Source organism: Salmo salar, chromosome ssa19 (genome assembly GCF_905237065.1).
Source record: "Salmo salar chromosome ssa19, Ssal_v3.1, whole genome shotgun sequence".
Taxonomy (NCBI): Eukaryota; Metazoa; Chordata; class Actinopteri; order Salmoniformes; family Salmonidae; genus Salmo; species Salmo salar.
Window position 1 is genome coordinate 66230470 of NC_059460.1, and position 15870 is coordinate 66246339.

Below are 15870 nucleotides of genomic sequence, written 5' to 3' on the forward strand. Positions count from 1 at the left end.
TATATGTTCCACAGTATTTTAGTGGGGTATCCTATTAAGGCATGGAAATAGAGAGCTCAGTGGTTAGCCTTAGGTAGCGACTAGGCTAATTAGTATCGTGCCACCTATCGCCGAGGCTGTCCAGCTGCAGCTAGTTGGTAAAAGCGAATTGTGCCATGTACTGTAAATAAAATACTATTCAAACTGTATTGTCCTTGTGAGACCATATGCCTACCATCATTATTCATCACATTAAGTTACTGGAAGAATAATTGTCCTTTTTTGGCAACAGGGGGGAGGCACTTTCTTATTAAGATATGAGTTCACTAGTTGGTCCTTATTCACATTAGCATGGCTAGTGTAGGGCCAGGGGCAAAGAATGGGCCTACAATGGCTAGTTATTCCTATGTCACCTGTTCTCCTGTGGATGTAGGTGCACAACAATGTTTTCTTTGGCCCTGGTTGGGTCCACGGATGTCTTCTGCTCGCCGGAGAGAGTAGTGATCTTCAGCATTGCTGGGTAGGGAATGCCAAACTTGGTGTCCAGACAGCGATGTAGGAGCCCCCTTACCTCATTGAAGGCTGACTTCTTCATTACTGCCGCTGTGTAGTTTGGGTAAATGCCAAACTTCTGGCCTTGTGATGCCTTACGGAGGACATCCTCCTTTTCCTGAAAGTAGTGTAATTTGACTAGGATGGGTCTGGGCGGCTACATCGGTCTGGGCCCATTCTTCGGTGCAGACTGTCAGCTTCTGTGCGCACGGTCAAGGATGGGGGCTTAATCGAGGCCTAGAATTTCCTGAAGCAGTTTAGCTATGAACAGGGTAGGCTGCAATCTCACACCGAAAATGCGACTGTTCCCCCGGCGTGGTCTGTTCTCGAGGTCCTCGACCTTGGAAGAGAATTTGATGACATCTGATGATAGCCAGGTGACTTGCTCTTCCATTGTCACCACTTTGTCGGAGTAAGTATTTGCGCCGCCTTCCAGGCTATTCAGACAGTTGTCCTGTTACTCCAAGTCTTTAACGGAGTCGTTCTTTGTGTTGACCTTGGTGGCGAGAGTAGCTATTTGTGAAGATAGGTCAGTGAATAGTGACTCCACCTTAGCCAGCACAGTCTGTTCAGACTTAATGATAGCCGCCATTACCTTGGCTAGGTCGGGGGGATCAGAGTCTGTGTCAGTGTTCGGTGAGCCTGAGGATTTATTAGAGGCCTGCTCTTTTGTGACTCGTTGCCAACATTTTATGATGAAAAGGCCAAAAATTTCAGGGGAAAAAAATGTGATTTGATTCCTAACTAAATGTTATAAAATTAACGCGGTAGGGCAGGTGTCGGTGAAGTATTAATAGTAAATTGTAATTCCTGGACAGGTGCACCGAGAGAAAACGCGTCTTCACAAGTTGCTGCTCAGCAGAGCCCCCCAACGTTGGATTTTTTACAGAAATGTTTGGCAATCGACAAGGAATGCCTTGGAGATCGACCAGTCGAACGCGATCAACCGGTTGGTGACCACTGCTCTAGAAAGTTCTGGAAGTTCAATCTCTTGCTTCTCTCTGTAGGCTCATATTTCTGCACGGCGCGCAGTTTAGAAGGAACAAGTGAAAAAAAGGTATTTGAGACACAGCATATAACTTAAAGAAGCACTATTGATATTCCTTAAAGAACCCATCTTGCTCTGCACAGTGTTTGAGTTTCGGGCACGGATACTGCTAGTTCACCCTCGCCATCACCATCACTCTCTCATGTAAACAGTCCACACAGGGCCATCCGTCAATGTCATTAGAAACATAGGTTAAGCTCGATGCTCTCCCCCGACCCAATGCTGCAATAGACACAAATGAATATGAACACTACCATTCAAAAGTTTGGGGTCACTTAGAAATGTCCTTGTTAGTGAAAGAAAATAACATTTTTTGTCCATTAAAACTATATCAAATTGATCAGAAATACAGTGTAGACATTGTTAATGTTGTAACTGACTATTGTAGCTGGAAATGGCCATTTCTATTGGAAAATCTACATAGGCATACAGAGGCCCATTATCAGCAACCATCACTCCTGTGTTCCAATGGCACGTTGTGTTAGCTAATCACGTTTATCATTTTAGATGGCTAATTGATCATTAGAAAACCCTTTTGCAATTATGTTAGCACAGTTGAAAACTGTTGTACTGATTAAAGAAGCAATAAAACTGGCCTTCTTTAGACTAGTTGAATATCTGGAGCATCAGCATTTGTGGTTTCGATTACAGGCTCAAAATGGCCAGAAACAAAAACCTTTCTTCTAAAACTCGTCAGTCTATTCTTGCTCTGAGAAATGAAGGCTATTCCATATGAGAAATTGCCAAGAAACTGAAGATCTCATACAACGCTGTGTACTACTCCCTTCACAGAACAGAGCAAACTGGCCCTACACCATTCTGTATACATCAGGCCCTTCCTTGGACACTGTGTTAACTAACCTCCAAATGAGCTTCAATGCCATACAACACTCCTTCCGTGGTCTCCAACTGCTCTTACAGTGGGGGAAAAAAGTATTTGATCCCCTGCTGATTTTGTACGTTTGCCCACTTACAAAGAAATGATCAGTCTATAATTTTAATAGTAGGTTTATTTGAACAGTGAGAGACAGAATAACAACAAAAAATCCAGAAAAACGCATGTCAAAAATGTTATAAAATGGTTTGCATTTTAATGAGGGAAATAAGTATTTTACCCCTCTGCAAAACATGACTTAGTACTTGGTGGCAAAACCCTTGTTGGCAATCACAGAGGTCAGACGTTTCTTGTAGTTGGCCACCAGGTTTGCACACATCTCAGGAGGGATTTTGTCCCACTCCTCTTTGCAGATCTTCTCCAAGTCATTAAGGTTTCGAGGCTGACGTTTGGCAACTCGAACCTTCAGCTCCCTCCACAGATGTTCTATGGGATTAAGGTCTGGAGACTGGCTAGGCCACTCCAGGACCTTAATGTGCTTCTTCTTGAGCCACTCCTTTGTTGCCTTGGCCGTGTGTTTTGGGTCATTGTCATGCTGGAATATGGCATGTATATGTGCTTTCTTGAGCAGGGGGACATTGCGGGCGCTGCAGGATTTCAGTCCTTCACGGCGTAGTGTGTTACCAATTGTTTTCTTGGTGACTATGGTCCCAGCTGCCTTGAGATCATTGACAAGATCCTCCCGTGTAGTTCTGGGCTGATTCCTCACCGTTCTCATGATCATTGCAACTCCACGAGGTGAGATCTTGCATGGAGCCCCAGGCCGAGGGAGATTGACAGTTCTTTTGTGTTTCTTCCATTTGCGAATAATCGCACCAAATGTTATCACCTTCTCACCAAGCTGCTTGGCGATGGTCTTGTAGCCCATTCCAGCCTTGTGTAGGTCTACAATCTTGTCCCTGACATCCTTGGAGAGCTCTTTGGTCTTGGCCATGGTGGAGAGTTTGGAATCTGATTTATTGATTGCTTCTGTGGACAGGTGTCTTTTTTACAGGTAACAAGCTGCGGTTAGGAGCACTCGCTTTAAGAGTATGCTCCTAATCTCAGCTCGTTACCTGTATAACAGACACCTAGGAGCCAGAAATCTTTCTGATTGAGAGGGGTTCAAATACTTATTTCCCTCATTAAAATGCAAATCAATTTATAACATTTTTGACATGCGTTTTTCTGGATATTTTTGTTGTTATTCTGTCTCTCACTGTTCAAATAAACCTACCATTAAAATGATAGACTGATCCTTTCTTTCTCAGTGGGCAAACGTACAAAATCAGCAGGGGATCAAATACTTTTCCCCCCACTGTAAATGCTAGTAAAACCAAATGCATGCTTTTCCACCGTTCGCTGCCCACACCCGCCTGCCCGACTAGCATCACTACTCTGGACGGTTCTAACTTAGAATATGTGGACCACTACAAATACCTAGGTGTCTGGCTAGACTGTAAACTCTCCTTCCAGACTCATATTAAACATCTCCAATCCAAAATTAAATCTAGAATCGCAATAAAGCCTCCTTCACTCACGCCGCCAAACATACCCTCGTAAAACTGACTATCCTACAGATCCTCGACTTCGGCAATGTCGTTTACAAAATATCATCCAATACTCTACTCAGCAAACTGGATGCAAACTATCACAGTGCCATCCGTTTTGTTACCAAAGCCCCTTATAACACCCACCACTGCGACCTGTATGCTCTAGTCGGCTGGCCCTCACTACATATTTATCGCCAGACCCACTGGCTCCAGGTCATCTATAAGTCGATGCTAGGTAAAGCTCCACCTTATCTCAGCTCACTGGTCCGATATCAACACCCACCCGTAGCACCGCTCCAGCAGGTATATTTCACTGGCCATCCCCAAAGCCAACACCTCCTTTGGCCACCTTTCCTTCCAGTTCTCTGCTGCCAATGACTGGAACGAATTGCAAAAATTGCTGAAGCTGGAGACTTATATTTCCCTCATTAACTTTAAACATCAGCTATCTGAGCAGCTAACCGATCGCTGCAGCTGTACATAGCCCATCTGTAATTAGCCCACCCAATCTACCTACCTCATCCCCATATTGTTTTTATTTACTTTTCTGCACTTACACCCTTACAACAGTATTTCTACTTGCACATCATCATCTGCTCATCTATCACTCCAGTGTTAATTATCTCAGACTGGCCAATAAAAATAAAAGATTAAGATGGGCAAAAGAACACAGACACTGGACAGAGGAACTCTGCCTAGAAGGTCAGCATCATGTCTAAGTGACCCAAAACATTTGAACGGTAGTGTATGTATGGCAATAAGTAAGAAGACTGGGTTGCATCCCAAATAGCACCCTATTCCCTATATAGCACACTTCCTTTGGCCAGGACACAGGGTGCCATTCAGGAAACAGGGTGCCATTTACAACAGAATGACACTCTTACTCGCGGTTGCACAGAAATGCGCTATAAGAAAATCACACCCCAAAACACTCTAATGAGCCGCCGGCCCTACATTTTAATTATCACTAAAAGAAAATAACCCTTTTCTGAACTGCAAAGGCATCCTTGAGAAACCCTATATTCTTAACGTGTACAGTCCTAAGTGACATGTGAGCCATGTCTATATGAGCCAAGTATAAATGTGCTAGTATCTTCAGCTCAGTACTTGATAGACGGACCATGTCCTAAACAGCACCCTGTTCCCTACAGTGCACCCATAAGGTTAGAAAAGGGGATGTACTGGAATGACTGCATGGCAGGAGGGGCAGCGGATTGACTGAACATCAAGCCCTTCCATTCCCAGTCCCATTCTTCCTTCCTCTTGAACCTCCCCCTTGCTACCATAAACCTTCATCCATTTTACTCAGTTGCTAATTAATGAGCTAGGTGGTAATTAGTGTCGAAGGAGTATTCCCCATCCCTGCTTCCCATGCCCAGACAAAGAGTTATATTTCTCCCCGACTCTAGCATGTGGTGGTAAAAGCACTATAGAAAGTTAGCACTACAGCTCCAACAAATTGAAAATGCACTCTGTTTGATATTGTCTAGTCTGCACCCCCTTGGAAATGTAATTAGTGTAATAAAAAATTCCATAAAAGTCTGTTTGAGCTAGAGATATCTGCATCTGCGGTGGAAGGTGGCAGAGCTACAACGATGTTGTCAGACTAGGAAATATCCCAAAAATCAGTATTTTCACAAAAACGTCTGTAGTGTCCGAACCATTTGGGCTACATATGACCCCTCTATGGAAAGATTAAATTCTCACGAACACGAGAGTGTTCTCCGCTTTGCTCTCCAACTCCCACAAGTCGGTACCGCCGATGTGCCAACTTCTGACTGTAGCGTCAGAACGGTTTGGGCTACACACTAAAGACCTAGAAATACTAGGTTCAGTTTGCTCCTACCAGAACTTGGCTAGGCGTAGCGAATGTGCCTCGCATATTCCCTTAAAAATACATTTGGTTATATTACTGTTTGTCCCTCTTGAAACGGCGTACACAACAACATACATTTACGTTTTCCTAAAATAGTCAAGATAAATCAAGAGATCTGTCATTATTTTTGTCAATTTTGCAGAGAAGGTCATATTCGCAACATTTTTGATCTTAGATGTTTGGTGCAGTATCTCTGAAGTGAAAAAATTTGCATGAAAACTAGTTGTCCGTCTGCTGAACACCAAAACGAATGAAACTGTTTCGACTGGGAAGCATATGATAAACTCAATGAAGAAAAAACATTATTTTGCAATGGGATTGTTTTTTATCCCGGTCAATTTGGCCAGCAACAATTTTATTTATTGGCTTTTTATTTTTTTATCTACCAAAAGCTGTTAATAACCGGCAAATAGAAACCCTTCTCTCTCTCTCTCTCTCTCTCTCTCTCTCTCACACACACTTTTTCTTATAAATATGCACACAGACACACACATAACGATAGGAAATTGTCTTTCTGAAAAACAATGAATTACTCTGAGCTTTTAACACAACGCACATTAGTGACATCTACTGGTCATCAATAAATATAAATAGACGTTTTTTCCACACAATATTCATCAAACTCCATGGCACAGTGTTTAGTCGCTGGTGTTAATAGCCTACAATCAGTTAGAATAACAGGTTTGTATTTTACATAAGGCTAAAACAATTGCCTTTAAGTTGACTATTTTGGAAAAACTGTAATTCTATGGCATTATTCAGGTTGCTTAAAACAGAAGTTTATAAAATACCAAATAAAATAACGAATTTCAACCATGGGCAGAAAGTGTGGTTTAACATAAAACTATCTCCAAATAGAGTGCCTTTACCAGGACTCGACCCCATACCCTGTCGTCTCTGAGTGTTCCTGACTCTACCTGCTGTGCTACTGTTCAATGCAGAAATTCGAACAAATCCTAACTTGGTTTCTAAGTACAGTATGGTGTCCAGGTAAAGGTCGGTCTTTGAAAGCAACCAGAAAGGACCAGAACCACGGTGAAATCAGTGGGATCTCGCATTTTGCAACACACAGTTTGTATCAACCAAATCTTCGGACGTTATTGATCACTTGATAATGTTACTTTGAAATGAGCATCGGTACATTGTATCAGATCAGTAGTGCTTCGAAAACTGCATCGGAGCTCCGGTATCAATCGTCCAACCACTAAACATACTCACGCACAGTCATCATCATGCACATCCTTTATCGTATTCAAGCACACAATCGACTCGCACATTCGCACAAACACATTTGTCTACAAAGCATTGCTTGAATCATATTGAAGGATGTCAGCTTGTTTCATAATGACACAGAGACAGAGACAGAGGGGGAGAGATTGAGACAAAACAAAAGGAGAGTGGAGATAACCAGATAGCCAGACAGACATTTGAGTTGTGACTCAGAATGCTAACGAGGCATTTCAGCACAGAGAGGGTAGGAAGGTGTGACTAGAAACAGGAAAATGTGAGACGCAAATACTCTTTCATGCCTCCTGGTGCCATGATAGCGTGCTTTATGTGTATAACAAAAGCAATCTGGGTAACACATTTTTATATAGTCCGCTAATTTGGTGTTTACTTAAGTCATCCCTTTTTTGTTTCTTTTCAATGAAATTCACTATAGTTTAATAGTAATACTGTACAAATAACCAATATGTTTGCCCTGTCTACCCAATAAAGGTAGCCTTGAACCAGGCTATTACCATTACATTTAATTATTTGATATAAGTACCAGAAAGTGCCCATTATATCCACAATATACCAGGTATAATTCATACCAGCCAGGGTCATACCAACTGAAATGCCTTTACATATTTGCATTCATGTGGAAAAACAGTCAATAAGCTTTCATCCAAAGCGTCTTACAAAACATTGACAATGACACGTAATATATTCAGAGTGGCCCTGCAATATGCTCTTACCCACTGAGCCATTGGATCCCCAGTTCCCACCTCAGAAGCAGGCAGACCACTGAGGTTGGACGGTTGTCTGTCAAAACAAGACTAGAAAAAAGTAGACATTAGGCCCAATGAAATTCCATCAAAGGTTCGAATCAAATCTTAGTTGAATCCAATTGATTTGTGTGGTACTTTTTGGGGTCAAAATCTAATTTGAGTTGAATCAAACGGACTGGTTACGGCACTTTCTTATACACTTTGTTATACATTAGTCGCAAATCAATGTTTGAAGGAGAGAGAGAACATTTTCTCAAGTATCCTAGGTGAATGGAACTAAGATGCTGCCAATGATTTTGACAGGCCGGTCTTGTTAATGCATTGATTGTGTATGGTCTATGGTTTGACTGGGCATTTTTTTAATCAAAGATTAGGTACCCAAACCCATAAGACCAAACCCATAAGAAATGTTAATTAATTTGTTTCAGTACAATCTAAATAAAACTGTAACAAATATTACAGCAGGACGTCACTGAATATGTTGATTGGGTGTCTCGTTTGACGGACACAGTATACATGCAACCAACTGGTTTCCATTTTGTAGAACAAACACAATGAAAATAGTGCCTGTTGCCATGAATTTCAAACAAATAGCTCTGTCTGAGGAAAATCCTTGCAGTGTCATGTTTGAAGGAGAAGCATTTGGAGTTGGTGGTGATGTTGGACCAACTCAATGACTGTTAACACAAAGTGTGTCTGCTGCTCTTGAGGAAAAGAATATAACAGATACAGAGCATGCTCAACTAAGTCTACAAGCCATATGTGTGCTTATGCTGAGCTAAAGGCTAACCCGAAATATAAATGAATGGAGAAAAAAATGGATATCCAACACATCATCCAGTTCTGTACATTTATTTGGCACAAACTGAGGAAAGTACAAAACTGAAACATCTCTCTGTGTGTGTGTGTGTGTGTGTGTGTGTGTGTGTGTGTGTGTGTGTGTGTGTGTGTGTGTGTGTGTGTGTGTGTGTGTGTGTGTGTGTGTGTGTGTGTGTGTGTGTGTGTGTGTGTGTCAGTCAGCATGTGGATGTCGCTCAGGGAAAATAACAAATTCATTTATAAATCGGAATGCGTTGCGGTACTGAGCAACTTAGGTCATCATATGGGTGCTTGGCCAAAGGGTCATCTAAAAATATGAATATGTAAAAAAGAGCCAGAACTCATGTCATTGAGCTAAAATAGATTTATTTGACACACGCTCAGCGGAGGCATAGAACCGAAACGTATTGCTTGAGGAAAACCTAAAATCTCACAAAACTGAATCATGTGAAGTCAAATGTCTCCTGAAGTGTCTCTCGTAGATCTACTGTAACAGCACGAGGCCTGCAGACCTGGGTTCAAATAGTATTTTAAAGTGGAACTCACAGCATTTAAGCAACATGGAATGTTTTTAAAATCTGTTGATATACACCCCCAGGAAGAATATGACACCTTTTTTTTCTGACAATCAGATAAATTAGATATGGTCATTTTCAGGTTTTCATAAATGTATAGTATGTTTGGGAATGACGTATAGTAAGGAATTTGTGAAAATTCTATAGCAATATAGAATGGGAAAGCGGCTGTTCGTTTAGATAAGTAATAGACACTGCAGTAAATTAAAAAATTAAAAAAAACATATATCCTGTCCAGGACCGGAGTCTACGCTGACCGGTGCGCCATAGCCAATCAGAGCTACAGTCGGCCTATATGCAAATTCAGTGTATTCAGAAAATATTCAGACCCCTTCACTTTTTCCACATTTTTTATGTTACAGCCTTATTCTAAAATTTCTTAAATCGTTTTTGCCCCTGATCAATCTACACACAATACCCCGTAATGACAAAGCAAGAACATGTTATTTGAAATTTTAGCAAATTTCTAAGATGCAAAAAAACGAAATCACATTTACATAAGTATTCAAACCCTTTACTCAGTACTTTGTTGAATCACCTTTGGCAACGATTACAGCCTCAATTCTTCTTGGGTATGACGCTACAAGCTTGGCACACCTGTATTTGGGGAGTTTCTCCCATTCTTCTCTGCAGATCCTCTCAAGCTCTGTCAGGTTGGATGGGGAGTATTAATGCACAGCTATTTTCAGTTCTCTCCGCAGATGTTAGATCGGGTTCAAGTCTGGGCTCTGGCTGGACAGCTCAAGGACATTCGTTGTCCTGTTGGAAGGCGAACCTTCACCTCTGCCCGAGGTCCTGAGCACTCTGGAGCAGGTTTTCATCAAGGATCTCTCTGTACTTTGCTCTGTTCATCTTTCCCTTAATCCTAACTAGTCTCTCAGTCCCTGCAGCATCCCCACAGCATGATACTGCCACCACCATGCTTCATTGTAGGGATGACGCCAGGTTTCCTCCAGATGCAACGCTTGGCATTCAGGCCAAAGAGTTCAATCTTGGTTTCATCAGACCAGACAATCTTATTTTTCATGGTCTGAGAGTCCTTTAGGTGCCTTTTGGCAAATTCCAAGCGGGCTGTCATGTGCCTTTTACTGAGGAGTGGCTTAATTCTGGCCACTGTACCATAAAGGCCTGATTGGTGGAGTGCTACAGCGATGGTTATCCTTCTGGAAGGTTCTCCCATCTCCACAGAGGAACGCTGAAGCTCTGTCAGAGTGACTATCAGGTTCTTGGTCACCTCCCTGACCAAGGCCCTTCTCCCCTGATTCCTCTGTTTGGCCGGGCGGCCAGCTCTAGGAAGAGTCTTGGTGGTTCCAAACTTCTTCCATTTAGGAATAATGGAGGCCACTGTGTTCTTGGGGACCTTCAATGCTGCAGAAACTGTTCTATTTTTTTTCATCAGATCAGAGGATATTTCTCCAGAAAGTGCAATCTTTGTCCCCATGTGCAGTTGAAAACCGAAGTCTGGCTTTTTTTATTGCGGTTTTGGAGCAGTGGCTTCTTCCTTGGCTCAGCGACCTTTCAGGTTATGTCGATATAGAACTCATTTTAATGTGGATATAGATACTTTTGTACCTGTTTCCGCAAGCATTTTCACAAGGTCCTTTGCTGTTGTTCTGGGATTGATTTGCACTTTTCGCACCAAAGTATGTTCATCTCTAGGAGACAGAATGCGTCTCCATCCTGAGCAGTATGACGGCTGCGTGGTCCCATGGTGTTTATACTTGCGTACTATTGTTTGTACAGATGAACGTGGTACCTTCAGGTGTTTGGAAATTGCTCCCAAGGATGAATCTCTTGGCTGATTTATTTTGATTTTCCCATGATGTCAAGCAAAGAGGCACTGTGTTTGAAGGTGGCCTTGAAATACATCCACAGGTGCACCTCCAATTGACTCAATGATGTCGAATAGCCTATCAGAAGCTTCTAAAGCCATGACATCATTTTCTGGAATTTTTCAAGCTGTTTAAAGGCACAGTCAACTTAGTGTATGTAAACTTCTGACCCACTGGAATTGTGATACAGTGAATTATAAGTGAAATAATCGATCTGTAAACAATTGTTGGAAAAATTACTTGTGTCATGCACAATGTAGATGTCCTAACTGACTTGCCAAAACTAGAGTTTGTTAACAAGAAATTTGTGGAGTGGTTGAAAAATGAGTTTTAATGACTCCAACCTAAGTGTATGTAAACTTCCGACTTCAACTGTATTCTGCCAACAATGCCTCACTGAACGTCATGGAATTTTGAGTCAAATAGAACCTATTTTTAAAACCGCTTATAAAGTTGGTTTTGAAGCATAAACTGCAAATTGTATATATTTTTCTGATATTGTTGTCTGTTTCATATCTGCAAAGTAGTTAAAACGCTGTAAGTTCACCTTTCAGTGCTTGATTGAGCCTGCCTGGAGTGTTTGAGCCTGCCTGGGTGTGCACATTTGGGACTATTCCATTGATAACGTTGTGCCATACGAGCTCAATCAAGAGTAGAAGGAAACAAATACTTTTTGAACCCAGGTCTGGATGAGAGAGAGTATATCAATCCCAGTCCTTCCAATACCTTCACTGGTACATAACATTACTGTCAGGACTGTGCTATCAGTGGGTTGCAGGTACTGCTTAGGATGGGCCAAACTGCCCTCTTCTCTTCTTTTCTCTCTTTCTTCCCATCCTCATTAGCATACTCGTCCTCCAATATGAGTTTACTCTCCCTCTCTCCCTCCAGTCTCTGAATCTTTTCCACCACAATTTGAATCTTCTTGAATGTCTTCTTTCTCTCCTTTGTTTCCTTTGAAGATGGACATACATATGCTATACATAAACTTGTACTTGCACGTATATTCTCTTCCAACCTCTCTAGCACTGATTTGGCAGATAGTGGCTAGTTTTCAAGAAGGTTATACTTGCAATGATCGTGAAATGTAGTTGTTTTGCCTACTTTAGTTGAATGCAATGATTGTTAGTCGCTCTGGATTCGAGTGCCTGGTAAATGACTAAAATAACTCTGACTCTACCCACTCTACGCACATGCATGTTGTGAGAGGGTGTTTTTCCTCCATAGACCCTGGATATTGATCTCTGTTATCTCTGTTGCAGGTGTAAAGAGGGTTACCATGGACTACGCTGTGACCAGTTCGTACCCAAGACGGACTCCATCTTATCTGACCCAAGTACGTCTTCCTCTATTGATCCTGCAGAAAAGTTAAAACAAAAGAGTGTTAGGGAATTATCTGTCTTCTATTTGTAATTTATTTAACTAGGCAAGTCAGTTAAGAACAAATTCTTATTTACAATGACGGCCTAGGAACAGTGGGTTAACTGCCTTGTTCAGGGCCAGAACAACAGATTTTTAACTTGTCAGCTCGGGGATTTGATCTAGCAACCTTTCGGTTACTGGACCAACGCTCTAACCACTAGGCTACCTACCGGGGGTTGGCAGGTATGCAGGGGTGTGGCAGGTAGCCTGGTGGTTAGAGCATTGGGCCAGTAACCGAAAGGTTGGGGGATTGAATCCCCGAGCTGACAAGGTAAAAATGTGTCATTCGGCCCCTGTACAAGGCAGTTAACCCACTGTTCCCTGGTAGGTCGTTATTGTAAATAATAATTTGTTCTTAACTGACTTGCCTAGTTAAATAAAGGTTACATTTTTATATATACCTTATTACTCTGGTCAAGATAAATACAAACTTACTGAGCCAGGCTTCACCTTATCTCCTCCAGCAAAGGCGACACAAACTGTGTAGGCCAGAAGACACACAAACACATCAAATCGTTGTTTAACTTTATCTACTTGCGTATACTCAGTGTCGCTGCAATGTCATTGAAATTATTCCAAATCTGATATGCCAAAAATATGTCATTACCTTTCTCTGGAATGATGGATATTTTCATTACCTTACAATATCAACATTTGATTAGTACATTAGTAAATTTGGATTCAAATTAATTTGCATTTATCTTTTAAGTGGTATGAATTGCTTGAGTGTAACACGTGCAGTGTCCTTCTGTTGGAGAATTAGAATTGAGAAAGTAGATGTGGCCATCACACTAACTTGAAACCAATACAAAGCTCATTACAGTTTAGTTAGTACCAAGGATTTGAACCGGTTCAGGGAACGGAACTGAAAAACAGAAAATAACTACATTATTTGAGGAACAGAATTTGAAACGAAAGCGATCTATAGTGTTCTGTAACAGAACCGTTATTTTAAAAGCATGGGAACTGGTTAATAATGTTATTTTACATTCCAGGCATTTTTTGTACAGTCCCACAAAAATCCTTACAAAATGCCTATGCAAAGCACTCACTAAGTCACTTGGAAACTTATTCCAGCCTCTGCCTGCTAGCTGAACATTTTTGTTAGTGGGTGTGCGTGTAGGCTACCTGCCTCTCTCCTCTGAAGAATAGGTTACTGTAGCCTAGAGACAACATTACAAGCATGATTCAGAAAATAGGGAGAGACGTTTAAAAGAATGGATTAACTTTTTCAATGCTACTGTAGTTAAGGATACTATAGTTATTATGTTTCACATTGAATTTATTAACTGCAAAAGGGTAAGACTTGTTTTTAATTCTAGTGCTGCTCTGCACACACAAGCGTGTTAGCTAGCTAACGTTAAACCAACTTGGAAGTTCTAAGACATTCAAAGTTCCTCCATAGAAGCCGCTCCTGTGTAGGTATAATTCGTTGGGCCTAATTCAGATAATGTAAGTCATAACAAGAAGCCCAGCTCACAAAGACAAGCTTCCTCCATCCTCTCACGGTCTCCCCTCACCTGCAACATTTCAGTTTCATCTTGCACCCTACACTGTGACTGGCAGCACAGTGGGTGCGTTTGTCTTTCATTATGATTAAACCATGCTGTTATGGCAAAGTACAACTTGCTCTTAACGACTTTCCTATACAGTTTAAATCACTTACCCGCTCCATAGCAAGCTGCTCTATCTGCACTGATTAGTGAAGTAATGTAATGTTGAGCTAAATGTAACAAACATTTTGATTTCAGAGGTTTAAAAATGAACGGAAAGGAACAATATAAACTGGTACTTTGTTTTGGTTTGAACTGGTTAAGAAATGTGGTGGTCAGAACAGTGGAATGGAATGAAGAAAATAATGGTTCTGTTCAGAACGAAATGATCAGAATGTTTTTGTTTGTTCCAACCCCTGGTTAGAACAGTCTAAAGCAGTGGTATTTAAAGTCGAATGAATTGCATTGGGGTAGCCAAAAAAAATATATATGAAAAAAAAACTATTATATATATATACTGTACAGTACCAGTCAAAAGTTTTGACACAACTACTCAATCAAGGATTTTTCTTTATTTTTACTATTTTCTAGATTGTAGAATAATAGTGAAGACATCAAAACTATGAAATAACACATAGAAAGTGTTAAACAAATCAAAATATATTTTATATTTTATATTCTTTAAAATAGCCACCCTTTGCCTTGATGACAGCTTTGCACACTCTTGGCATTCTCCTGGAGGTGTGTTGGGTCATTGTCCTGTTGAAAAACAAATTATAGTCCGACTAAGAGCAAACCAGATGGGATGGCGTATCGCTGCAGAATGCTTTGGTAGCCATGCTGGTTAAGTGTGCCTTGAATTCTAAATAAATCACGACAGTGTCACCCTCAAAGGACCCCCACACCATCACACCTCCTCCTCCATGCTTCACGATGGGAACCACACATGCAGAGATCATCCGTTCACCTACTCTGCATCTTACAAAGACACGGTGGTTGGAACAAAAAATCTCAAATTTGGACTTATCAGACCAAAGGACAGATTTCCACAGGTCTAACGTCCATTGCTCGTGTTTCTTGGCCCAAGCAAGTCTCTTCTTATTATTGATGTCCTTTAGTAGTGGTTTCTTTGCTGAAATATAACCATGTAGGCGTGATTCACGCAGTCTCCTCTGAACAGTTGATGTTGAGATTTGTCTGTTACTTGAACTCTGTGATGCATTTCTTTGGGCTGCGATTTCTGAGGCTGGTAACTCTAATGAACTTATCCTCTGCAGCAGCGGTAACTCTGGGTCTTCCTTTCCTGTGGCGGTCCTCATGAGAGCCAATTTCATTATAGCACTTGGTTTTTCCGACTGCACTTGAAGAAACTTTCAAAGTTCTTGAAATGTTTCGTATTGACTGACCTTCATGTCTTAAAGTAATGATGGACTATCGTTTCTCTTTGCTTATTTTAGCTGTTCTTACCATAATATGGACTTGGTCTTTTACCAAATAGAGCTATCTTCTGTATACCACCTCTACCTTGTCATAACACAACTAATTGGCTCAAACGCATTAAGAAGGAAAGAAATTCCACAAATTTACTTTTAAAAAGGCACACCTGTTAATTGAAATGCAAAATATATTTTGATTTGTTTAACACTTTTTTTGGTTACTACATGATTCCATATGTGTTATTTCATAGTTTTGATGTCTTCACTATTATTCTACAATGTAGAAAATATTAAAAAATTAAGAAAAATCCTGGAGAAAGTATGTGTCCAAACTTTTGAGTGGTATTTGGATACCCTTTCAAATTAGTGTATTCGGCTATTTCAGCCACACCCATTGCTGACAGGTCTTTAAAATTG

At 41.0% G+C, this 15870-nt stretch overlaps 1 protein-coding gene across 1 annotated transcript in view; it reads left to right on the forward strand.

The window, feature by feature from the left end:
- LOC106579414 (pro-neuregulin-3, membrane-bound isoform) overlaps positions 1-15870 on the forward strand; it is a 436757-nt gene that overhangs the window by 311891 nt on the left and 108996 nt on the right. Inside the window, exon 3 of the mRNA XM_045702613.1 lies at positions 12365-12438. Within this exon, the coding sequence (XP_045558569.1) occupies positions 12365-12438 (74 nt within the window). The remainder of the gene's footprint in view (positions 1-12364; positions 12439-15870) is intronic.